The 26,330-nt window shown below is 50.9% G+C and overlaps 1 protein-coding gene across 2 annotated transcripts in view; it reads left to right on the forward strand.

The window, feature by feature from the left end:
- LOC120915778 (cysteine-rich motor neuron 1 protein-like) overlaps positions 1-25,145 on the forward strand; it is a 72,203-nt gene extending 47,058 nt beyond the window's left edge. For both annotated transcript variants that reach the window (XM_040326568.1, XM_040326569.1), the window contains one exon: positions 24,775-25,145. In XM_040326568.1, the coding sequence (XP_040182502.1) occupies positions 24,775-25,016 (242 nt within the window). In that variant the 3' untranslated portion in view covers positions 25,017-25,145. The remainder of the gene's footprint in view (positions 1-24,774) is intronic.
- Positions 25,146-26,330: the final 1,185 nt, after the last annotated feature.

Consider the following 26,330-nt stretch of genomic DNA (forward strand, 5'->3'; position numbering starts at 1 on the left):
GGACCGATCGCTCGTCACTCTGCTGACTTATAATATCAGGACCCTTACCTATCCTGGAGTCCGGCGCCGAGCAGAGGAGGACCGATCGCTCGTCACTCTGCTGACTTATAATATCGGCACCCTTACCTATCCTGGAGTCCGGCGCCGAGCAGAGGAGGACCGATCGCTCGTCACTCTGCTGACTTATAATATCGCCACCCTTACCTATCCTGGAGTCCGGCGCCGAGCAGAGGAGGACCGATCGCTCGTCACTCTGCTGACTTATAATATCAGGACCCTTACCTATCCTGGAGTCCGGCGCCGAGCAGAGGAGGACCGATCGCTCGTCACTCTGCTGACTTATAATATCGGCACCCTTACCTATCCTGGAGTCCGGCGCCGAGCAGAGGAGGACCGATCGCTCGGCACTCTGCTGACTTATAATATCAGGACCCTTACCTATCCTGGAGTCCGGCGCCGAGCAGAGGAGGACCGATCGCTCGTCACTCTGCTGACTTATAATATCGGCACCCTTACCTGTCCTGGAGTCCGGCGCCGAGCAGAGGAGGACCGATCGCTCGTCACTCTGCTGACTTATAATATCGGCACCCTTACCTATCCTGGAGTCCGGCGCCGAGCAGAGGAGGACCGATCGCTCGTCACTCTGCTGACTTATAATATCGCCACCCTTACCTGTCCTGGAGTCCGGCGCCGAGCAGAGGAGGACCGATCGCTCGTCACTCTGCTGACTTATAATATCGGCACCCTTACCTATCCTGGAGTCCGGCGCTGAGCAGAGGAGGACCGATCGCTCGTCACTCTGCTGACTTATAATATCGGGACCCTTACCTATCCTGGAGTCCGGCGCCGAGCAGAGGAGGACCGATCGCTCGTCACTCTGCTGACTTATAATATCAGGACCCTTACCTGTCCTGGAGTCCAGCGCCGAGCAGAGGAGGACCGATCGCTCGTCACTCTGCTGACTTATAATATCGGCACCCTTACCTATCCTGGAGTCCGGCGCCGAGCAGAGGAGGACCGATCGCTCGTCACTCTGCTGACTTATAATATCGGAACCCTTACCTATCCTGGAGTCCGGCGCTGAGCAGAGGAGGACCGATCGCTCGTCACTCTGCTGACTTATAATATCGGGACCCTTACCTATCCTGGAGTCCGGCGCCGAGCAGAGGAGGACCGATCGCTCGTCACTCTGCTGACTTATAATATCGGCACCCTTACCTATCCTGGAGTCCGGCGCCGAGCAGAGGAGGACCGATCGCTCGTCACTCTGCTGACTTATAATATCGGGACCCTTACCTATCCTGGAGTCCGGCGCCAAGCAGAGGAGGACCGATCGCTCGTCACTCTGCTGACTTATAATATCGGCACCCTTACCTATCCTGGAGTCCGGCGCCGAGCAGAGGAGGACCGATCGCTCGTCACTCTGCTGACTTATAATATCGGGACCCTTACCTATCCTGGAGTCCGGCGCCGAGCAGAGGAGGACCGATCGCTCGTCACTCTGCTGACTTATAATATCGGCACCCTTACCTATCCTGGAGTCCGGCGCCGAGCAGAGGAGGACCGATCGCTCGTCACTCTGCTGACTTATAATATCGGGACCCTTACCTATCCTGGAGTCCGGCGCCGAGCAGAGGAGGACCGATCGCTCGTCACTCTGCTGACTTATAATATCGGGACCCTTACCTATCCTGGAGTCCGGCGCCGAGCAGAGGAGGACCGATCGCTCGTCACTCTGCTGACTTATAATATCGGGACCCTTACCTGTCCTGGAGTCCGGCGCCGAGCAGAGGAGGACCGATCGCTCGTCACTCTGCTGACTTATAATATCAGGACCCTTACCTATCCTGGAGTCCGGCGCCGAGCAGAGGAGGACCGATCGCTCGTCACTCTGCTGACTTATAATATCGGGACCCTTACCTATCCTGGAGTCCGGCGCCGAGCAGAGGAGGACTGATCGCTCGTCACTCTGCTGAATTATAATATCGGGACCCTTACCTATCCTGGAGTCCGGCGCCGAGCAGAGGAGGACCGATCGCTCGTCACTCTGCTGACTTATAATATCAGGACCCTTACCTATCCTGGAGTCCGGCGCCGAGCAGAGGAGGACCGATCGCTCGTCACTCTGCTGACTTATAATATCGGCACCCTTACCTATCCTGGAGTCCGGCGCCGAGCAGAGGAGGACCGATCGCTCGTCACTCTGCTGACTTATAATATCGGGACCCTTACCTATCCTGGAGTCCGGCGCCGAGCAGAGGAGGACCGATCGCTCGTCACTCTGCTGACTTATAATATCGGCACCCTTACCTATCCTGGAGTCCGGCGCTGAGCAGAGGAGGACCGATCGCTCGTCACTCTGCTGACTTATAATATCAGGACCCTTACCTATCCTGGAGTCCAGCGCCGAGCAGAGGAGGACCGATCGCTCGTCACTCTGCTGACTTATAATATCGGCACCCTTACCTATCCTGGAGTCCGGCGCCAAGCAGAGGAGGACCGATCGCTCGTCACTCTGCTGACTTATAATATCGGCACCCTTACCTATCCTGGAGTCCGGCGCCAAGCAGAGGAGGACCAATCGCTCGTCACTCTGCTGACTTATAATATCGGGACCCTTACCTATCCTGGAGTCCGGCGCCGAGCAGAGGAGGACCGATCGCTCGTCACTCTGCTGACTTATAATATCAGGACCCTTACCTATCCTGGAGTCCGGCGCCGAGCAGAGGAGGACCGATCGCTCGTCACTCTGCTGACTTATAATATCGGGACCCTTACCTATCCTGGAGTCCGGCGCCGAGCAGAGGAGGACCGATCGCTCGTCACTCTGCTGACTTATAATATCAGGACCCTTACCTATCCTGGAGTCCGGCGCCGAGCAGAGGAGGACCGATCGCTCGTCACTCTGCTGACTTATAATATCGGGACCCTTACCTATCCTGGAGTCCGGCGCCGAGCAGAGGAGGACCGATCGCTCGTCACTCTGCTGACTTATAATATCAGGACCCTTCCCTGTCCTGGAGTCCGGCGCCGAGCAGAGGAGGACCGATCGCTCGTCACTCTGCTGACTTATAATATCAGGACCCTTACCTATCCTGGAGTCCGGCGCTGAGCAGAGGAGGACCGATCGCTCGTCACTCTGCTGACTTATAATATCAGGACCCTTACCTGTCCTGGAGTCCAGCGCCGAGCAGAGGAGGACCGATCGCTCGTCACTCTGCTGACTTATAATATCAGGACCCTTACCTATCCTGGAGTCCGGCGCCGAGCAGAGGAGGACCGATCGCTCGTCACTCTGCTGACTTATAATATCAGGACCCTTACCTATCCTGGAGTCCGGCGCCGAGCAGAGGAGGACCGATCGCTCGTCACTCTGCTGACTTATAATATCAGGACCCTTACCTATCCTGGAGTCCGGCGCCGAGCAGAGGAGGACCGATCGCTCGTCACTCTGCTGACTTATAATATCGCCACCCTTACCTGTCCTGGAGTCCGGCGCCGAGCAGAGGAGGACCGATTACTAGTCACTCTGCTGACTTATAATATCGGCACCCTTACCTGTCCTGGAGTCCGGCGCCGAGCAGAGGAGGACCGATCGCTCGTCACTCTGCTGACTTATAATATCGGCACCCTTACCTGTCCTGGAGTCCGGCGCCGAGCAGAGGAGGACTGATCGCTCGTCACTCTGCTGACTTATAATATCGGGACCCTTACCTATCCTGGAGTCCGGCGCCGAACAGAGGAGGACCGATCGCTCGTCACTCTGCTGACTTATAATATCGGAACCCTTACCTATCCTGGAGTCCGGCGCTGAGCAGAGGAGGACCGATCGCTCGTCACTCTGCTGACTTATAATATCGGCACCCTTACCTATCCTGGAGTCCGGCGCCGAGCAGAGGAGGACCGATCGCTCGTCACTCTGCTGACTTATAATATCGGCACCCTTACCTATCCTGGAGTCCGGCGCCGAGCAGAGGAGGACCGATCGCTCGTCACTCTGCTGACTTATAATATCAGGACCCTTACCTGTCCTGGAGTCCAGCGCCGAGCAGAGGAGGACCGATCGCTCGTCACTCTGCTGACTTATAATATCGGCACCCTTACCTGTCCTGGAGTCCGGCGCCGAGCAGAGGAGGACCGATCGCTCGTCACTCTGCTGACTTATAATATCAGGACCCTTACCTATCCTGGAGTCCGGCGCCGAGCAGAGGAGGACCGATCGCTCGTCACTCTGCTGACTTATAATATCGGGACCCTTACCTATCCTGGAGTCCGGCGCCGAGCAGAGGAGGACCGATCGCTCGTCACTCTGCTGACTTATAATATCGGGACCCTTATCTATCCTGGAGTCCGGCGCCGAACAGAGGAGGACCGATCGCTCGTCACTCTGCTGACTTATAATATCAGGACCCTTACCTATCCTGGAGTCCAGCGCCGAGCAGAGGAGGACCGATCGCTCGTCACTCTGCTGACTTATAATATCAGGACCCTTACCTATCCTGGAGTCCGGCGCCGAGCAGAGGAGGACCGATCGCTCGTCACTCTGCTGACTTATAATATCGGCACCCTTACCTATCCTGGAGTCCGGCGCCGAGCAGAGGAGGCCCGATCGCTCGTCACTCTGCTGACTTATAATATCGGCACCCTTACCTGTCCTGGAGTCCGGCGCCGAGCAGAGGAGGACCGATCGCTCGTCACTCTGCTGACTTATAATATCGGCACCCTTACCTGTCCTGGAGTCCGGCGCCGAGCAGAGGAGGACCGATCGCTCGTCACTCTGCTGACTTATAATATCGGCACCCTTACCTATCCTGGAGTCCGGCGCCGAGCAGAGGAGGACCGATCGCTCGTCACTCTGCTGACTTATAATATCGGCACCCTTACCTATCCTGGAGTCCGGTGCCAAGCAGAGGAGGACCGATCGCTCGTCACTCTGCTGACTTATAATATCGGGACCCTTACCTATCCTGGAGTCCGGCGCCGAGCAGAGGAGGACCGATCGCTCGTCACTCTGCTGACTTATAATATCAGGACCCTTACCTATCCTGGAGTCCAGCGCCGAGCAGAGGAGGACCGATCGCTCGTCACTCTGCTGACTTATAATATCGGCACCCTTACCTGTCCTGGAGTCCGGCGCCGAGCAGAGGAGGACCGATCGCTCGTCACTCTGCTGACTTATAATATCAGGACCCTTACCTATCCTGGAGTCCGGCGCCGAGCAGAGGAGGACCGATCGCTCGTCACTCTGCTGACTTATAATATCGGCACCCTTACCTATCCTGGAGTCCGGCGCCGAGCAGAGGAGGACCGATCGCTAGTCACTCTGCTGACTTATAATATCGGCACCCTTACCTGTCCTGGAGTCCAGCGCCGAGCAGAGGAGGACCGATCTCTCGTCACTCTGCTGACTTATAATATCGGCACCCTTACCTGTCCTGGAGTCCGGCGCCGAGCAGAGGAGGACCGATCGCTAGTCACTCTGCTGACTTATAATATCGGCACCCTTACCTGTCCTGGAGTCCAGCGCCGAGCAGAGGAGGACCGATCGCTCGTCACTCTGCTGACTTATAATATCGGCACCCTTACCTGTCCTGGAGTCCGGCGCCGAGCAGAGGAGGACCGATCGCTCGTCACTCTGCTGACTTATAATATCGGCACCCTTACCTGTCCTGGAGTCCAGCGCCGAGCAGAGGAGGACCGATCGCTCGTCACTCTGCTGACTTATAATATCGGCACCCTTACCTGTCCTGGAGTCCAGCGCCGAGCAGAGGAGGACCGATCGCTCGTCACTCTGCTGACTTATAATATCGGCACCCTTACCTATCCTGGAGTCCGGCGCCGAGCAGAGGAGGACCGATCGCTAGTCACTCTGCTGACTTATAATATCGGCACCCTTACCTGTCCTGGAGTCCAGCGCCGAGCAGAGGAGGACCGATCGCTCGTCACTCTGCTCCCCCCCCCCCGCCATCCACGGTGAGGGAACCAGGAAGTGAAGAGCTCTGGCTTCACTGCCCGGTTCCCTACGGCGCATGCGCGAGTCGCGCTACGCCTGCAGATTGGCTCCCGATGTGTCCTGGGAGCCGAGTGTTCCCAGAACACAATAGGGGGGGATGGGAGGTGACGCCATGCCCGCAGTCTGCCCGACGAGACTGCGTGGCCGGAAGTGGGTGCAAATAGCTGTCTATAGACAGCACCCCCCCTCCCCCCTGAAAAGTGTCTGTAACGGAATGACCCGTGACACCCAGAGACTTTGTGAGGATGGGGGATACTCCTGTGTCAGTGTCACTGATAACTCTTGGGTCTGAGTCCACCCTGTGCCCTTTGGGCATGGGGTGGCAAGTGAATCATAATTCATGTATTACATGAGATGGGACATTAATAATAAATCATGTTTGCAGGATGTCTTGAGATAGCTCCAAAGTCAAAAGTCTCGGGGTCATCTTCGACACCTTCATGACAATGGACGCACAAATAGGGTCAGTAGTCAGTAGTCAGCGGAGCGCACCATCTGTTGCGCCTACTACGCAGACTTATTCCATTTATCCCCAAAGAAGACGTAGCAGTCGTGGTGGGAACAATCGTGAATTCCAGACTGGACTATGCCCTGTACCTCGGACTCCCAAAGTACCAAATCTCCCGTCTGCAAGTCGTTCAGAATGCCAGACTGGTGACTGGGAAAAAAAAATGGGAATCAATCTCACCTTCGTTGAGAACCCTTCACCGAGATCCCTTCACTGAGATCCCTTCCCTGAGATCCCTTCACTGGCTGCCAGTGAAAGACAGAATTGCATTTAAAGCACTCTGCCTGACACATAAGTGCATCCATGGGAAGGCTCCGCAATATCTTTGCGACAAGATAGAACCTCACAATTCGAATCGCGTTCTGCGATCCACCGACCAAAATCTGGTCAGGGTACCAAAAACCAAATACAAGTCCAAAGGAGAAAGAAGGTTTGCTTTTCAGGGTCCTAGACTATGGAACGCTTTACCAACCAGCATTCGGTTGGAGGAAAACCACCTGACTTTCAGAAGACGGATCAAAACTCTGCTCTTTTGATGTCATGAGACACGAACAACTAGCGCCCAGAAGCGATTCAGTTCGCATGCGCCGCGCTTTATACGTTTTTCATTCATTCATCCATTCATATCACAAGTTGTTGGCTATTCAATGTGGTGACTCATTCTATGATTAGCCCTGACTAGTGACATGCTAATTGAGTCAGGGCCTGGAAGACATTTCATTGTCCTTGTGCAAAGGTGTTAATCCAGGTCTGCTCCCAGAACTCTAATTATGCATGCTAAATACTGTTTATGTGTGATAACACTGTCTAAAGCCTAGTGATGCTCAGAGGTGTGAATAGGTGTCAAGCTGTATGCGGAGACGGGACGTCTGCCTAGGGAACTCAGTGTGTGATGGGGTTTTGTTTGTTATGCTGTTAATGAAGGAAGGTGCAGTGATTGGACATGATAATTATAGGCCGGCGCCAACCTGTCTAGAATGGTTAGTAATTAGCCTTAGTGTGTGGGTGGGGAGTTGATTGTTCCTTTAATGCCCTGTACTGTATATAAGACTGAAAGAAACCATTAAAGTTGGTCATTACATTTGGAACAAGTACAGAGCTGCGTGTCTCGTCTTGATTCTGGGCAAAAGGGGATGCCTGCTGATTTGTCTGTGTGTCAGATGAGCTGTCGTGGATGTGATGGAAGGTTGTAAACGGCGGTGACCGTTACAGTGGTGGCAGCAGTGGGATAATTCCATCGCTTAAAGGACGGCGACAAGGACACAGGACGATGGAGACGCTGTATGAACGGCTGAAGCTCTCTTCCCTCAAGGACTTACTGGAGAGCCGGGGCAGATCGGCCAGCAATCGTAAGAGAAGGGACATTATCGCACAACTTGTCCAAATGGATAGAGCTGAGAGGCCCAGCATAACAGACAGGACACCCGATGAAGAGTTTTGGGACCGGGCTGTTAGACGTGGACTGGCACAGTATGGACCTAATCCTCCACCGGAGATCATAGACCGAGTTATAGCGGCTGTGGATGCCACTTGGCTAGAGCAAAGAGGTGCTGCAGAGACTTTGTGAGGATGGGGGATACTCCTGTGTCAGTGTCACTGATAACTCTTGGGTCTGAGTCCACCCTGTGCCCTTTGGGCATGGGGTGGCAAGTGAATCATAATTCATGTATTACATGAGATGGGACATTAATAATAAATCATGTTTGCAGGATGTCTTGAGATAGCTCCAAAGTCAAAAGTCTCGGGGTCATCTTCGACACCTTCATGACAATGGACGCACAAATAGGGTCAGTAGTCAGTTCGGGGTCTCCTCCTGTGTCAGTCTCCCACCGAAAGGGGAGAGATGTAACGGAATGACCCGGGACACCCAGAGACTTTGTGAGGATGGAGGATACTCCTGTGTCAGCGTCACTGATAACTCTTGGGTCTGAGTCCACCCTGTGCCCTTTGGGCATGGGGTGGCAAGTGAATCATAATTCATGTATTACATGAGATGGGATATTAATAATAAATCATGTTTGCAGGATGTCTTGAGATATCACAAGTTGTTGGCTATTCAATGTGGTGACTCATTCTATGATTAGCCCTGACTAGTGACATGCTAATTGAGTCAGGGCCTGGAAGACATTCCATTGTCCTTGTGTAAAGGTGTTAATCCAGGTCTGCTCCCAGAACTCTAATTATGCATGCTAAATACTGTTTATGTGTGATAACTAGTGTTGAGCAGAATATGCCATATTCGATTTCGCGATATATCTCGAATATATATTCGAATATTCGAGATATATTCGCTAAATTCGAATATTCGTGATATTTTATCGAAATTAATTGAATGCGATTTTTCGCTATTGCGAATGCGAAAATAATTGCGATTTTTTAATAACTGCGGTAGGAGCGCTCTGATTGGCTTAGAATATTCGTGATATTTTATCGAAATATCGCAACATGCGAATGCGATATTTATTGCGGAATTTCGAGATATGCTGGAGGAGCGCTCTGATTGGCTTAGAATATTCGTGATATTTTATCGAAATATCGCAACATGCGAATGCGATATTTATTGCGGAATTTCGAGATATGCTGGAGGAGCGCTCTGATTGGCTCAGAATATTCGTGATATTTTATCGAAATATCGCAACATGCGAATGCGATATTTATTGCGGAATTTCGAGATATGCTGGAGGAGCGCTCTGATTGGCTCAGAATATTCGTGATATTTTATCGAAATATCGCAACATGCGAATGCGATATTTATTGCGCAATTTCGAGATATGCTGGAGGAGCGCTCTGATTGGCTCAGAATATTCCTGATATTTTATCGAAATATCGCAACATGCGAATGCGAAATTTATTGCAGATATTTCGAAAACTGCTGTAGCAGCACTCTGAAATCGAATATGTATGATATTTTAACCAAAATACATATTGCGATTGCGATTTTTCGATCGCGCATGCGCAATTGCGCGAACAACACGCGACCATTTCCTGGAGCCTTGCCAGTTTCCAACTTATGATCGCAGCGCAATCACACAGCAACATGGTTGGAAGCAATTTCACTAAGTCTGAGGAAAAGTTGCTGATTTGTGTAAGTATTTTGACCACTGTTATTTCATCATCTTCAACTGCATTTTAGTCTAGTTTAAAAGTTAGTATATATGATCAGATATTAGTATTTCACAAAAAATGTGTCTCCTGCTTTTACAAAACTACAAGTCCCAGCATGCCTGGACAGCTGCAGACACCCTGGTTGGCAAATGTGTATTTAGGCACTTTTCCTTGTTATTTAGCATAATGAATTTAACATTTTATTGGACATAGGACGTATGCGAACGTCCTGACTTCAGTGTCCTCAAGGCCCAAGGACGTTCGAATACATATTGCCCTTTAGATGTTGCAGAACTACAACTTCCAGCATGCCTGGGAATGCTGGCACTTCTAGTATTGTAAGTTCTGCAGGCCCACATTTTTCAGGCCTTTATGCACGGGTCTCTAAACTGTGGCACCCTAGATGCAGCAAAAGTAAAATTCTTAGCATGCACTGACAGACCGTGGCTGATGGGAGTAGTAGTTTTGCAACAGCTGGAGGTGGACTGGTCTTGAAACCCAGAGTTAGGTAACAAACCCGTAGTGTTTTGCAACCATTCTGCCTCCAGCTGGTTATTTTCTGTTGAAAAGCCTGTGGCGTGCAAAACACAACCCAAAAACTCCACCCGGTGCAAGGAAAAATTTGCACACACCTAAAGAGTGACATCACAAAAAACTGCGACGGTTGCATACGTCAGTGGTCCTCCGAAAAGGTCCCGTCTCTGACCCCCCGGGGCGTTAGGCTCCTGACAGGGAAAAGAGTTAGCAACGCATATCTCCCCTATACGTGTATCCTGTGTTGTTAATAATATATTCATAATTATGCAAATGATAATGGCTGCTATATTTATGTAAAAAAGGTGGCGACCGAAATGGCAGGATATAAAATCTGTCATGTTACCCCTGTCATTGATTAATAAGGCGAGAATGCTTCCAATTGTTGAATAGCATACATTTACGTCATATATCCATAAGGCTGTCAACAAAAGTATTACAATATACTTTGTTCTTCATCTTGCAGAAGTTCCTGGAAACAGGATACGATGAGCTGCGGAGGCAGCAAGAAAAACAGGGAGTTATAAACTCCCTGATTGAGGAACTAGGCGAAGAACACACTCGCATGGCGATCCTCAAAAAGTGGTCCGACCTGAAGAGGCGCCAGATGAACCGGGTCAGGCGTATCCGGAATAAATATCATCCTGGTAAGTTATTGGTCACAGTTATGTTTTTTTTCCCCTAAAGTGTATTTTGTGCGTGTACTCGAGAGAGGAGCCGGACTGCAGGAGTTGGGAGTAGGCAGGCCTCCCCCAGAGGTAATCTGCCACCTTTCTCCATGCCCCGGGTGGCAATGGCGGGTGTGAGGGGGTCCTCCCACACAGACCGTCCTACCTGCTCCGCTTCGAAGCCCAACGGGGCAGAGGGACTCCCTATAAGGGAGTGAGAGGATTTGCCCGCTCAACCAGCCCCGTTAGTCCTTCGCCTCTCTTTTTAGAGACCGCATGGTCAGAGTGCGTGCATGTTAACCCAATTGCGAGTGCGTGTGTAAGTGTGGTGGTTTTTGTGGGAGGGAGGTGGGCATACTAAGCGCAGGCTTACCTCGCATAGCACACCCACCGGGGGCCGAGCTGAGACCACCAAACTCAATTCACATGTAGCCGAGAGCGGGATCCGAACCCCTAGCTGCAGAGGTGAATGGCTTGTCAGCGCAGTGGCAATCGCGTTGAGCCAGCCCGGGTCCCTTGGGGACAGTTATGTAAGGTCATATGTAATTAATTTAAGGTCAGATGTTGTTAACCAAGACGCCATGTTGTTGTAACATATATCACCACCAGCCAAGGTATTCATAGTACTGTTGGAAAAAAACATGGGACAGCAGACAGGAACACAGAAGTTATGTGGGAACATACTTTTCCCATTGCTTTGCATGGGACTTTAAACAAAAAGCCCGACCCTCACCAATGGGGTTAGTTAAGGGATAAATTAACGATCCTATACTTTAAGTGGACGTATAGATAACATGTGACCAAGTGTTATCGAAATATCTACAGCTGTTATGAAGTAACATGTATTTCCCATAGAGTTGAATGGGACTTTAAAGAAAAACCCTGACCAAGGCAAATGGGGGTGGGTAAGGGTTAAACCACCAATCCTATATTTGTGGCTGACATATAAGTAACCTGTGTGCCAAGTTTCATGTAAATATCTTTAGCCGTTTGGACGTGATGGTGGAACATACATACATACATGCACACACACGTTGAGTTTTATATATATAGATTCCCACTAAATTCCTGTGTTAGGCGTGGGGTTGTTATAGTAATCCCGTGTACTCCATCAAGTCCTTTTTTTAACATGAGATCGTCTGAACAAAACAAAGGAGACAAAAACAGCTCATTTTACCATGGTGGCAGCCCAGCTCACGCTCAGTCCCCTGTAGTGCCCACAAGACCCTTTAATATAACATTGTCCCATTGGTTAACTGTCTATATAAATTAATTTGTATTCATATACAATACAGCAGAGTACACAGAATTTGCATACGTCATTAGAAAACATTTTTATAATATATGAACATTGTGTTATTATAGGAGCTCCGCTACCAACTGTGCGCCCCAAGCGCACAAGGCGACAGGCCGCAGAGGAGGAGCAGGAGGAGGATGTGGAAGAGGAGGAGAGGGATGAGGAGGAGCAGCCAGGGCCATCCACATCACCACCCCCAGCTCCTGTGGAGGAGCAAGAGGAGGAGCTGCACCCCCCCCCCGAAACTTCTGGTGGAGTAGTGGGTGACGAGGAAGATGAGCAGGATGAGACGGTTAATTTTACCATCAATCAGGAGGGTAAATATGTGCACAGAGATTAATAAAATTTCAACAATAAAATGTAGCTCTAAAAATGGACAGCATTTAAAGCAGGGCTGTGGAGTCGGTAGATACATTTTTCGACTCCGACTCCTCAGTTTTATGTACTTCAGACTCCGACTCCCCGACTCCCCGACTCCGACTCCTCTGTATTAATATGCAAATGTATTTTATAGATTCCTTGAGGGAAAGAAACGCAACCTACCACAGGACTACTGGCTGGGAAGCCAACAGTCTACTGTATTGCACAGTTTAAGCAAAAGACAAACACAATGAAAACAATCAAGTGACTGGATAGTAGCAGCAGGCTTAAACATCAGGAACATGATCTTTAACAGTTCAAAAATACAGACCACATTATTTGGCTGTTTTAGAACAAAAACAAAGCTTATCTATAATGAACCAAACAAAAAATCTGAAAAACCTAGAAATGGTTTATATTAATCTTGAAATGTAGTTCTAGGCTTAGCAAATGCAAATAAATGCAATGTAGAGTTCTAAGGAAGAGAATTGCCTCTGCCAGATCCTCTTTCATAGAGTCTCTTAAGTCCGACTTTATTATTTTTATGGCTTAAAATAATCTTTCGTAACGGTCTTTGAAATCCAAATGTTTTTTTCTTATATCCTAACAGTTATAAAAAAGCTCAAGGGGAAACAAGCTGCCATGAAAAACATGACGCAGAGAGTACTGGCAAATGAGCAGCAGATACTTTTTTTGACACGCCAAAATCAGCAGCTGGTGCAACAAATGGCGAAAACCATGGATGAGGTGACAGAGCTTCAGAAGTTCATGTCTTAATTTTTTTTTTTTTAATAAAAAATGTTATATTTTGCAAAGGTTTCATTTCTTATTGAAATTGTTAGTTTTTTAAACACATCTAACTTCACATCTAACACATCAACATCAACATCAACATCAACACATCTAGCTTAATAATAACCGAAAACATTTTATACTATTACTAGCTGAATACCCGGCGTTGCCCGGTCTTCCTATCTTAACCTTTTGGGGAGGAAAATCATAGTAATATAAATATACCCATCTTTTATATAAGGGTGTTGGTAAGGGTTAATTTAACTGTTATATATTTTTATTTGGCATATAAGTAATATGTATAGCGGGTATTATTGAAATATCTCTAGGCGTACAGAAGTTATGTGGGAACATACATTTTCCATTGATTTGCATGGGACTTTAAAGAAAAACCCCGACCCTCACAAATGGGGGTAGTTAAGGGATAAATTAACTATCAGTGGTATCAGTGAACAGCAGTGGTAATAGGAGTATATAGAGTGGGAATTAACTTTTTACATAGGTGTCTTGACTGAGCAGCAGCAGCAGTAGTAGTAGTAGTAGATACAGAGTCATATCACTTGGGCAGGAGGTGCCACGATGAACAGCAGTGGTAATAGGAGTATATAGAGTGGGAAATTACTTTTGACATAGTTGTCTTGACTGAGCAGCAGCAGCAGCAGCAGCAGTAGCAGTATTAGCAGTAGTAGTTGATACAGAGTCATATCACATGGGCAGGAGGTGCCATGATGAACAGCAGTATTAATAAGAGTATATAGGGTGTGAAATAACTGCTGACATAGGTGTCTTGACTGGGCAGCAGCAGCAGTAGTATTAACAGTAGTAGTTGATACAGAGTCATATCACATGGGCAGGAGGTGCCATGATGAACAGCAGTAGGAATAGGAGTATATAGAGTGTCAAATAACTGCTGACATAGGTGTCTTGACTGGGCAGCAGCAGCAGAAGCAGCAGTAGTATTAACAGTAGTAGTTGATACAGAGTCATATCACATGGGCAGGAGGTGCCATGATGAACAGCAGTAGGAATAGGAGTATATAGAGTGTCAAATAACTGCTGACATAGGTGTCTTGACTGGGCAGCAGCAGCAGCAGTAGTAGTATTAACAGTAGTAGTTGATACAGAGTCATATCACATGGGCAGGAGGTGCCATGATGAACAGCAGCATTAATAAGAGTATATAGGGTGTGAAATAACTGCTGACATAGGTGTCTTGACTGGGCAGCAGCAGCAGTAGTAGTATTAACAGTAGTAGTTGATACAGAGTCATATCACATGGGCAGGAGGTGCCATGATGAACAGCAGTAGGAATAGGAGTATATAGAGTGTCAAATAACTGCTGACATAGGTGTCTTGACTGGGCAGCAGCAGCAGCAGTAGTAGTATTAACAGTAGTAGTTGATACAGAGTCATATCACATGGGCAGGAGGTGCCATGATGAACAGCAGTAGGAATAGGAGTATATAGAGTGTCAAATAACTGCTGACATAGGTGTCTTGACTGGGCAGCAGCAGCAGAAGCAGCAGTAGTATTAACAGTAGTAGTTGATACAGAGTCATATCACATGGGCAGGAGGTGCCATGATGAACAGCAGTAGGAATAGGAGTATATAGAGTGTCAAATAACTGCTGACATAGGTGTCTTGACTGGGCAGCAGCAGCAGCAGAAGCAGCAGCAGTAGTATTAACAGTAGTAGTTGATACAGAGTCATATCACATGGGCAGGAGGTGCCATGATGAACAGCAGTAGGAATAGGAGTATATAGAGTGTCAAATAACTGCTGACATAGGTGTCTTGACTGGGCAGCAGCAGCAGAAGCAGCAGTAGTATTAACAGTAGTAGTTGATACAGAGTCATATCACATGGGCAGGAGGTGCCATGATGAACAGCAGTAGGAATAGGAGTATATAGAGTGTCAAATAACTGCTGACATAGGTGTCTTGACTGGGCAGCAGCAGCAGCAGAAGCAGCAGCAGTAGTATTAACAGTAGTAGTTGATACAGAGTCATATCACATGGGCAGGAGGTGCCATCATGAACAGCAGTAGGAATAGGAGTATATAGAGTGTCAAATAACTGCTGACATAGGTGTCTTGACTGGGCAGCAGCAGCAGCAGAAGCAGCAGCAGTAGTATTAACAGTAGTAGTTGATACAGAGTCATATCACATGGGCAGGAGGTGCCATGATGAACAGCAGTAGGAATAGGAGTATATAGAGTGTCAAATAACTGCTGACATAGGTGTCTTGACTGGGCAGCAGCAGCAGAAGCAGAAGCAGCAGTAGTAGTATTAACAGTAGTAGTTGATACAGAGTCATATCACATGGGCAGGAGGTGCCATGATGAACAGCAGTAGGAATAAGAGTATATAGAGTGTTAAACAACTGCTGACATAGGTGTATTGACTGGGCGGCAGCAGCAGCTGAAGCAGCAGTAGTAGTATTAACAGTAGTAGTTGATACAGAGTCATATCACATGGGCAGGAGTTGCCATGATGTACAGCAGTCTTAATAAGAGTATATAGAGTGTGAAATAACTGCTGACATAGGTGTATTGACTGGGCGGCAGCAGCAGCAGAAGCAGCAGTAGTAGTATTAACAGTAGTAGTTGATACAGAGTCATATCACATGGGCAGGAGTTGCCATGATGTACAGCAGTCTTAATAAGAGTATATAGGGTGTGAAATAACTGCTGACATAATTGTCTTGACTGATCCAAAGGAGTCATGGGAGAAAATCATGTGGTCAGATGAGACTATAATATAATTTTTTGATCATAATTTCACTAACCGTGTTCGGAGGAAGAATAATGATGAGTACCATGCCAAGAACGCCATCCCTAATGTGAAGCATGGGGGTGGTAGCATCATGCTTTGGTGGTGTTTTTCTGCACATGGGACAGGGTGACTGCACTGTATTAAGGAGAGGATGACCGGGGCCATGTATTGCAAGATTTTGGGCAACAACCTCCTTCCCTGAGTTAGAGCTTTGAAGATGGGTCGAGGCTGGGTCTTCCAACATGAGAATGACCCAAAGCACACAGCCAGGATAACCAAGGATTGGCTCTGTAAGGAGCATATCAAGGTTCTGGCGTGGCCTAGCCAGTCTCCAGACCTAAACCCAATAGAGAATCTTTGGAGGGAGCTCAAACTCCGTGTTTCTCAGCGATAGCCCAGAAACATGACTGATGTAGAGAAGATCTGTGTGGAGGAGTGGGCCAAAATCCCTCCTCCAGTGTGTGCAAAGCTGGTGTAAAACTACAAGAAATGTTTGACCGCTGTAATTGCAAAGAAAGCCTACTGTACCAAATATTAACATTGATTTTCTCTGATGTTGAAATAGTTATATTCAGCACTGTAAATACATCAGGTCCGGGGCTTCATCAGGGAATGCATGGCAAGGGACCCTTCAGCGCCCTGAACCGACGACGGGTGCCAGAAAGTCACCGCCGATCCAGGACTCATTCATCTTTATGAATGTGAGTCTGTCCACGGAGTCTGTGGACAGACGGGTCCTCTTGTCCGTGACCACCCCACCTGCCGCGCTGAATGTCCGCTCAGATAGTACGCTGGAGGGGGGGCAAGACAATAACTCCAGCGCATACTGAGCGAGCTCGCGGCAGGTGTCCAATCTGGCAACCCAGTACTCCATGGGGTCGTCGGTGCTCATACTGTCAGAAGCACCGACGGACGCCATGTAGTCTGCCACCATGTGGGCCAGCCGCTGGTGGTGACTGCTGCTGCTGCTGCTGGTGGTGGTACTGGGTCGCTCGGTTTGGAAGAACATCCTCATCTCTTCCATTAGGTCCCCTGCTCGGCTGCAGCTGGGTGCAGCCACCTGCTGGGTGAGATGAGGGGGGACAACTGGAGGCCGGGGAGTTGCCTGCTCCAACCGTCTGACAATGGCTGCCTGCAGTTCCTCCATCCGGTGCTGCCTCCGGCTGGCTGGGATGAACTGCTCCAGTTTCCCCTTGCACCTGGGATCCAAAAGGGTGGCCATCCAGAAATCATCCCTCGTCTTGATGGTCTTAACCCGGGGGTCCCTCCTGAGGCATCTCAGCATGTGGGCAGCCATGGGGAAGAGCACAGCCCGCTGTGACTCCTCAATGCTGGCCAGGTGAATGAGGTGCGACTCTTCATCCCTGAGGCGCTGCTGGTCAAACTCAGACATGCCCAACCCCCGGACTATCGGTGCCCCCAACACCGGCTCTCCCTCCTGACCAGGCCCTGACTCCGGGACGACACCAGCAACCACCTCCTCCTCCTCTTCATCATCATCCTCCTCCTCCTCCTCCTCCTCGTCCTGGCCCTGGTCTCGGTGGAGCATTGCTGACTCCTCCTGCTCCACCAAGGCACTCTCCCCAGCCTCGAGCAGGCGATCTAGTGTCCTCTCCAGCATGAACAGTATTGGCAGCACGCTATTGAGGCCAATTTGCTCACTGCTGACCATCTTGGTCGCCTGCTCGAAGGAGGACAACACTTGGCAGACCTGGTTTATCTGCCCCCACTGCGCACAGGCGATGAAAGGGAGTTGTGGTGAAGCCCTCTCAGTGCCTAGTTCCATCAGGTACTCCCTCACCGCCCTTTGCTGCTCCCACAACCTCTTCAGCATGTGGAGGGTGGAGTTCCACCGCGTCACACTGTCCACAATCAGCCTGTGAAGGGGCAGATTGTACTTCCGCTGCAATTTGGACAGGGACGCGGTAGCGGTTGGGGAGCGCCTGAAGTGGCTGGCAATCCTACGCGCCTTTGCCACAATGTCACTCAACCCTGGATAAGTGCGCAGGAACTTCTGCACCACCAGGTTGAGGACATGTGCCAGACAGGGCACGTGCGTCAGACTGCCAGCATGGAGGGCGGCGAGTAGGTTGCTGCCGTTATCGCAGACAACCATACCTGGCTGGAGCCTTCGGGGTGTCAGCCACTTCTGGACCTGAGCTTGAAGTGCTTTCAGCACTTCTTCTCCAGTGTGTCTCCGGTCCCCTAAACTAACAAGCTGGAGCACGGCCTGACAGCGCACGTGCCCCACACTTGAGTAGCTACGGGGGCGCTTGCTGGGAGGCTCAGCAGCTGCGGAGACAGTGGCTTGAGGGAGACCAGCAGTTCTCCCCTGGACACCCCGGGGCGGCACCACAAGATCGGTTGCCGACGATCCCTCACCGACGCCTCGGAGGGAAACCCAATGGGCCGTGAAGCTGATGTAGCGTCCCTGCCCATGCCTGCTGGTCCAGCCATCCATTGTCAGATGAACCCTGTCGCTGACAGCGTGATCCAGCGACAGGGTTACATTCTGCACAATGTGCTGGTGTAGGGCAGGGACACCAGTCCTGGCAAAGAAATGGCGGCTGGGGACACGCCATTGGGGTTGGGCCTGCTCCAACATCTGCCTGAAGGGGTTGCTGTCAACTATGTTGAAGGGCAGCAGATGTTGGGCAATAACCCTTGCCAGGAGCCCATTGAGGGAACGCACACGTCGGTCTCCAGGGGGGAAGGGAGTGGTGCGGTCAAAGGCGTCTGAAATCGACGCCTGGCGCTGGACGGCAGTGCGGGACACAGACGTGGAGGGTGCTGTGGAAGTAGAGGTCTGGCTGCCGGTACCAGTACCTCTACTAGAGGGAGCGGGGGGGCATGACCTGCTGGAAAGAGATGAAGATGTGGCAGGGGCTGCTGTACCCTGCTCACTTGTGGTGGTGGCGCTGCTACCACCACCACGCTTCATCTCGTCATACAAAGCCCAGTGGTTTATCCTCAGGTGCTGGTTCAGGGCTGTGGTACCCACCCGAGCCAAACACTTCCCTCTCTTCACCCTCACTTTACAAATCCGGCAGATGGCCACGGTAGGGTTGTCTGCCACCAGAGTAAAGTAATTCCAGACAGGTGACTTCAGCACCGCCCTCCTGTCAGATGGGGTGACGCTTACTTGCACCTGCTGGGACTCGGTGCGCACAGGTGGAGCTGCCTGCTGCTGCTGCTGCTGCTGCTGCTGCTGCTCCTCCTCCTGACACCTCCTGCTGCCATCACCAGTGGAGACCCTGACGATGGTCTCCCTGGTGGTGACCTGGCGCACCGTTTCACCAGGGTGCCTACCTTCCCCGTCGTCACTGACGTAGTGAGCCGACGCGTCAGATGGCAACCATGATGGGTCACCCTCTTCGCCCCCAGAGATGTCAGACCAAGGGCTGAGATGTGTTGGTCTGAGGGAACCACTTGACATGGAGCCTCTAGCCTGGCTCCGCTGTCCCCTCACCCACGCCTGGGTCTGACTAGGTGCTGCTGTTTCCTGCACCAAAACAGCAGCACCAGTTTGAAGGGATGTCTCTGGGATACTGCCAGCAGGTATCCCATCCTCCTCATCCATCCCTTCAAAAAGGTCCTGACCATCAGGACAGAGCTGGAGGTCTGCCTGATGCATGGCCTCCCCCAAGAGATCCCTCTCACTGTCGCTGTCGAACAGTAAGATGCTGGACTCTTGGGGGCTGGGGGGGGGTAGTACAGGCAACGGTGTAATGGTGGTACTACTGTGAGTCGGGACCGACGACTCAGTGGCACTGCTGTGCCCCATGTAGTCCACCACTACTTGAGCCTGAGATGGCAATATCGGGCGGCTGCCCGATGGGAAGAACTCCCGGATCAGGCGTACTCCCCTTGCACCCGATCCTCTACCACTAGTAGGGGCACGAGAGGTACCCCGTGCTGGCAGCGATCCAGCACTGGGAGTAACTCCCCTACCCCTGCTGCCACGGCCACGGATGCCGCTCATTATTGCTGATATGTGTGTGGGGGGGGTAAACTTTATTGGGGGGGGGAAAATGTGAACAAAATGTGTTTTTGTGTTTTTTTTACAAGACAGGCACGCAGACAAAGACGTACACAGACAGCTACTAAACTATAAGAAAAGTAGTACACCAGACAAGGACTACAAAATTAAAGAAAAAAAAAAAAGCACTAAACAAACACTAACTTTTTTTTTTTTTTTTTTTTTTAAACACAAAACACAGACACTAAACACACACTAAGCTAAGCTAGATGAAATAAATGTACACTAACAGTGTGTACACTTACTACATAAAATTTAACTAAACTGAACACAAAACTTAGCTTTTAGAAAAGCTCTTTAGGGAAAACTAAACAAAATGTGAACTGAGATGCCTATCAAATATCACTGAACAGCGAACCTGCAAGATCTAACAGTAACACAAGATGAACAAAACTTAGCTTTTAGAAAAGCTCTTTTATAAAGCTCAGCAAAATGTGTTCTGAAATCTCTTGCAAATATCACTGAACAGGGAGGATTGCAGGATCAAACAGTAACACAAATGAAAAAAACAGCACAAAACAGCACAAAACGTAGCTTTGAAAAAAGCTCTTGGGTCTATTGCTTTGAAAAAAGCAGTTGATATACTGGAAAAGATCCACTGGAATCACTAAATAGCAATGCTGGTGATGATCTAAATCAATCAAGAACAAAGACACAGGAAACCAGGAACACAGAAACAGCCTCCACACTCTATAGCCAGCTTCTGAATCTGCAATGAAATGGTGCTGGGAGTGAGCTTATATAATGTCCATGCAGGCAGGTTCCTATTGGTTGCTAACCTGTGACGAGTGTGGAAGGAGAACTCTGATTGGCTCTGATGCAAAAGGGCGGAGCAAATAATCGCGCAATATTCCTATTGCCGAATATTCGCATTGCGAATATTCGGCAATATAAAATGATCGCTTCAGCTACTCGGCCCAATGGCTCTAATCATACCAGCAATGCTTTCAGACGTCTATGGAGATCACTAGGATGTGATCTGTTTTAAAAATGAAACTGTAAAAATCGCTCTGATGCGGAAGATCGGGGCGAGGAAAATAATCGCGCGATATTGCGTTTGCCGAATAATCGCATTGCGATCTTTCTGGAAAATTCAATGAACGCTTCAGCTACTCGGCCCAGGGTCTCTAATGATACCAGCAATGCTTTTAGACGTCGATGGAGATATCTAGGATGTGATCTGATTAAAAAAAAAAATTTTAAAAAATCGAATATTCGGAATTGCGAATATTCACCGCGAATTTCGAAATATAGCGCGATTTCTCGAATATGCTATATTCGAGTCGAATATTCGCAATGCGAATATTCGTGAGCAACACTAGTGATAACACTGTCTACAGCCTATTGATGCTCAGAGGTGTGAATAGGTGTCAAGCTGTATGCGGAGATGGAACGTCTGCCTAGGGAACTCAGTGTGTGATGGGATTTTGTTTGTTATGCTGTTAATGAAGGAATGTGCAGTGATTAGACATGATAATTATAGGCCGGCGCCGACCTGTCTAGAATGGTTAGTAATTAGCCTTGGTGTGTGATTAGGGGGGTGGAGATCTCATTGTCCCTTTGAATACTGTCACATGCCCTGTACTGTATATAAGACTGAAAGAAACAGAGCTGCGTGTCTCGTCTTGATTCTGGGAAAATGGGATGCCTGCTGATTTGTCTGTGTGTCAGATGAGCTGTCGTGGATGGGATGGAAGGTCGTAAACGGTGGTGACCGTTACAGTGTCAAATGTGACACTGGAGGGGGGAGGGTTCCGATCACTTTAGGGTGGAGCTCCGCTTTAAAGAGACTCTGTGTACCCAAGATGGTCGCTGGGGGTCACCTGGATGCAGCGTAGCCAATTGGGAAGCTGCACCCATAGACCAGGAAGTCATTTCACACTGGGGCGCGGGCGGCGTGGAAGGAAAGCACCGCTATTCTTCGTCAGTTTTGCGGAGTCTTTCACATCGCCGTGGAGGAATTTTGGCCGCACTCTTTGCAGAATTGTTGTCATTCGGCCACATTGGAGGGTTTTCCAGGATGAATGGCCTGTGTGAGATGAGCCACAGCATCTCAATTGGATTTAAGTCCGGGCTTTCACTAGCTCTCTCCAAAACCACATTTTTTATTTTTTTAACCATTTGGAGGCGGACTTCCTGTGGTGTTTCGGATCTTTGTCCTGCTGCATAACCCGAGAGCACTTGAGGTCAGGAACTGATGGCCGGATGTCCTCATTTAGGATCTCTTGCGGAGGGGCGATTTTAACCCCCGATAGCAGACGACAAAGGGTTAAAACCACCGGAAAAAGGGCCACTGAGCTGTTTAATATTTCAGTACCGGTGTCCACCCCCCCAGACTGTCCCGTGTCCATCCCCCCCAGACTGTCCCGTGTCCATCCCCCCAGACTGTCCCGTGTCCATCCCCCCAGACTGTCCCGTGTCCATCCCCCCCAGACTGCCCCGTGTCCATCCCCCCAGACTGTCCCGTGTCCATCCCCCCCAGACTGTCCCGTGTCCATCCCCCCAGACTGTCCCGTGTCCATCCCCCCAGACTGTCCCGTGTCCATCCCCCACAGACTGTCCCGTGTCCATCCCCCACAGACTGTCCCGTGTCCATCCCCCACAGACTGTCCCGTGTCCATCCCCCACAGACAGTCCCGTGTCCACTCCCCCAGACTGTCCCGTGTCCACCCCCCAGACTGTCCCGTGTCCATCCCCCCAGACTGTCCCGTGTCCATCCCCTCAGACTGTCCCGTGTCCATCCCCCCAGACTGTCCCGTGTCCATCCTCCCAGACTGTCCCATGTCCACCCCCCCCAGACTGTCCCGTGTCCAATCCCCCCCAGACTGTCCCGTGTCCATCCCCCACCAGACTGTCCCGTGTCCATCCCCCCAGACTGTTCCGTGTCCATCCCCCACCAGACTGTCCCGTGTCCATCCCCCCCAGACTGTCCCGTGTCCATCTCCCCAGACTGTCCCGTGTCCATCCCCCCAGACTGTCCCGTGTCCATCCCCCCAGACTGTCCCGTGTCCATCTCCCCCAGACTGTCCCGTGTCCATCCCCCCCAGACTGTCCCGTGTCCATCCCCCCCGACTGTCCCGTGTCCATCTCCCCAGACTGTCCCGTGTCCATCCCCCCAGACTGTCCCGTGTCCATCCCCCAGACTGTCCCGTGTCCATCCCCCCCAGACTGTCCCGTGTCCATCCCCCCCGACTGTCCCGTGTCCATCTCCCCAGACTGTCCCGTGTCCATCCCCCAGACTGTTCCGTGTCCATCCCCCCAGACTGTCCCGTGTCCATCCCCCAGACTGTCCCGTGTCCAATCCCCCCCAGACTGTCCCGTGTCCATCCCCCACCAGACTGTCCCGTGTCCATCCCCCCAGACTGTTCCGTGTCCATCCCCCACCAGACTGTCCCGTGTCCATCCCCCCCAGACTGTCCCGTGTCCATCTCCCCAGACTGTCCCGTGTCCATCCCCCCAGACTGTCCCGTGTCCATCCCCCCAGACTGTCCCGTGTCCATCTCCCCCAGACTGTCCCGTGTCCATCCCCCCCAGACTGTCCCGTGTCCATCCCCCCGACTGTCCCGTGTCCATCTCCCCAGACTGTCCCGTGTCCATCCCCCCAGACTGTCCCGTGTCCATCCCCCCCAGACTGTCCCGTGTCCATCCCCCCCCCAGACTGTCCCGTGTCCATCCCCCCAGACTGTCCCGTGTCCATCCCCCCAGACTGTCCCGTGTCCATCCCCCCAGACTGTCCCGTGTCCATCCCCCCCAGACTGTCCCGTGTCCATCCCCCAGACTGTTCCGTGTCCATCCCCCCAGACTGTCCCGTGTCCATCCCCCCAGACTGTCCCGTGTCCATCCCCCCCGACTGTCCCGTGTCCATCTCCCCAGACTGTCCTGTGTCCATCCCCCCCAGACTGTCCCGTGTCCATCCCCCCCAGACTGTCCCGTGTCCATCCCCCCCGACTGTCCCGTGTCCATCTCCCCAGACTGTCCCGTGTCCATCCCCCCAGACTGTCCCGTGTCCATCCCCCCCAGACTGTCCCGTGTCCATCCCACCCAGACTGTCCCGTGTCCATCCCCCCAGACTGTCCCATGTCCATTCCCCCAGACTGTCCCGTGTCCATCCCCCCCAGACTGTCCCGTGTCCATCCCCCAGACTGTTCCGTGTCCATCCCCCCAGACTGTCCCGTGTCCATCCCCCCCAGACTGTCCCGTGTCCATCCCCCCCGACTGTCCCGTGTCCATCTCCCCAGACTGTCCCGTGTCCATCCCCCAGACTGTTCCGTGTCCATCCCCCCAGACTGTCCCGTGTCCATCCCCCAGACTGTTCCGTGTCCATCCCCCCAGACTGTCCCGTGTCCATCCCCCCCAGACTGTCCCGTGTCCATCCCCCCCGACTGTACCGTGTCCATCTCCCCAGACTGTTCCGTGTCCATCCCCCCCAGACTGTCCCGTGTCCATCCCCCCCAGACTGTCCCGTGTCCATCCCCCCCGACTGTCCCGTGTCCATCTCCCCAGTTGTCCTGTGTCCATCCCCCCCAGACTGTCCCGTGTCCATCCCCCCAGACTGTCCCGTGTCCATCCCCCCAGACTGTCCCGTGTCCATCCCCCTCTAGTATGATGTTAGACATATCGGGGGAAACGTTTGACAATTTATTCGGAATTATTATCGGTAACATTTCCTCTTCTTTTCTTACAGTGAAGCGCCTGTGTGCCAATGTGACTTGTCCAGAGGTAAAAGTCCCGACCTGCCCCCCGGACTCCGTGCTCACCAAGCCTCATACCCCCTATGGAGAGTGCTGCCCCACCATCCCCAGCTACTGTACATGTCACTTTGAACGTTGTGTGAATAATTGCCCCAATGGGAAAAGAAAGGTCACTATTTTGAAGACGAAGGGGGAGCCGGGATCGTGCTGCGACCTCAACCTATGCCTGCTCTGATCGAATAATCCCCGAGGATGGAAGCCTGTGGCCAATCAGGAAGAGCTGTGATTTCTCTTAATTATCGATCAGCTTTCATCTCTAATATCTCCTAAATGTGAGAGACACAAAGTGTCACATAATTGTGAAGAGAAAGGAAAATTATACAAATAAATATGTGAAAAGTGTGGGGGGGGGGGGCATTTGTATGGCGCCCCCCGGAGTCAATACTTTGTAGAACCCCCTTTCTCTACAAGTCTTTTTGGGGGCTGTGAAGGACTTTTATGCAATTGCCTATATGCTTCAGTCTAATTCTCTCCCTGCTAGTTTAAGGTCTGTGTGTGTGTGAAGAAGACCTGTGTTTACCCTTTAGAGATGTGTATTGTATCGTCAGGCTAAAGGATTAGATAAGTGGCTCATGTTAATTATTCTGATTGCTTCATTGTGGTAATTACCTCTTCTATATGCGGGGCCAGGCTGTCTAGATAATGTATTCTGTTACAACTAGTAATTAAATCCACTGATGTCATTATCTAAAAAAATGTGTCTTCAGGGTTGGCGCCGAAGTGTCTACTTATAATCTGTATGAGAGCCCCCACTGTGTGTGGAAAGGGGGTTGAGATTTCATTGTTCTTTGATTGATGATTAGCTTGTAAACTGTATATATAACTAGGAGAATGCTGCCATTAAAGTGTGTCTTGTTCCAGCATTAAACTTTGGCTCATGTGTGGATTATTCTGTGATTTTCTTTTATGGGAAGAAGGGACTGCTTGACGGGGATGACTTCTACTACCGTCACAGGGGCGTCTCTACTAGCTTTGCACATCTAGAGATAGTGCCCCTCATCATACCCTTCACACTCCTCTCCTGTACAAAGTGCCCCCATCATACCCTCCACACTCCTCTCCTGTACATAGTGCCCACTGTTAGACCCTCCACACTCCTCTCCTGTACATAGTGCCCCCCATCACACCCTCCACACTCCTCTCCTGTACAAAGTGCCCCCATCATACCCTCCACACTCCTCTCCTGTACATAGTGCCCACTGTTAGACCCTCCACACTCCTCTCCTGTACATAGTGCCCCCCATCACACCCTCCACACTCCTCTCCTGTACATAGTGCCCCCCATCACACCCTCCACACTCCTCTCCTGTACATAGTGCCCACTGTTAGACCCTCCACATTTCTCTCCATCACCTGCACGTAATTCCCAGTTTTATACCATCCATACTCCCTCCTACGCCTCTTACCCTCAAAAACAGTTCTTTAAACTTATACTGAATATCCTCAATGTTACCAGCTCTAGAATGGACACACTTTTGTTTGTTCAACT

The sequence above is a fragment of the Rana temporaria genome, chromosome 10 (assembly GCF_905171775.1).
Source record: "Rana temporaria chromosome 10, aRanTem1.1, whole genome shotgun sequence".
Classification (NCBI taxonomy): Eukaryota; Metazoa; Chordata; class Amphibia; order Anura; family Ranidae; genus Rana; species Rana temporaria.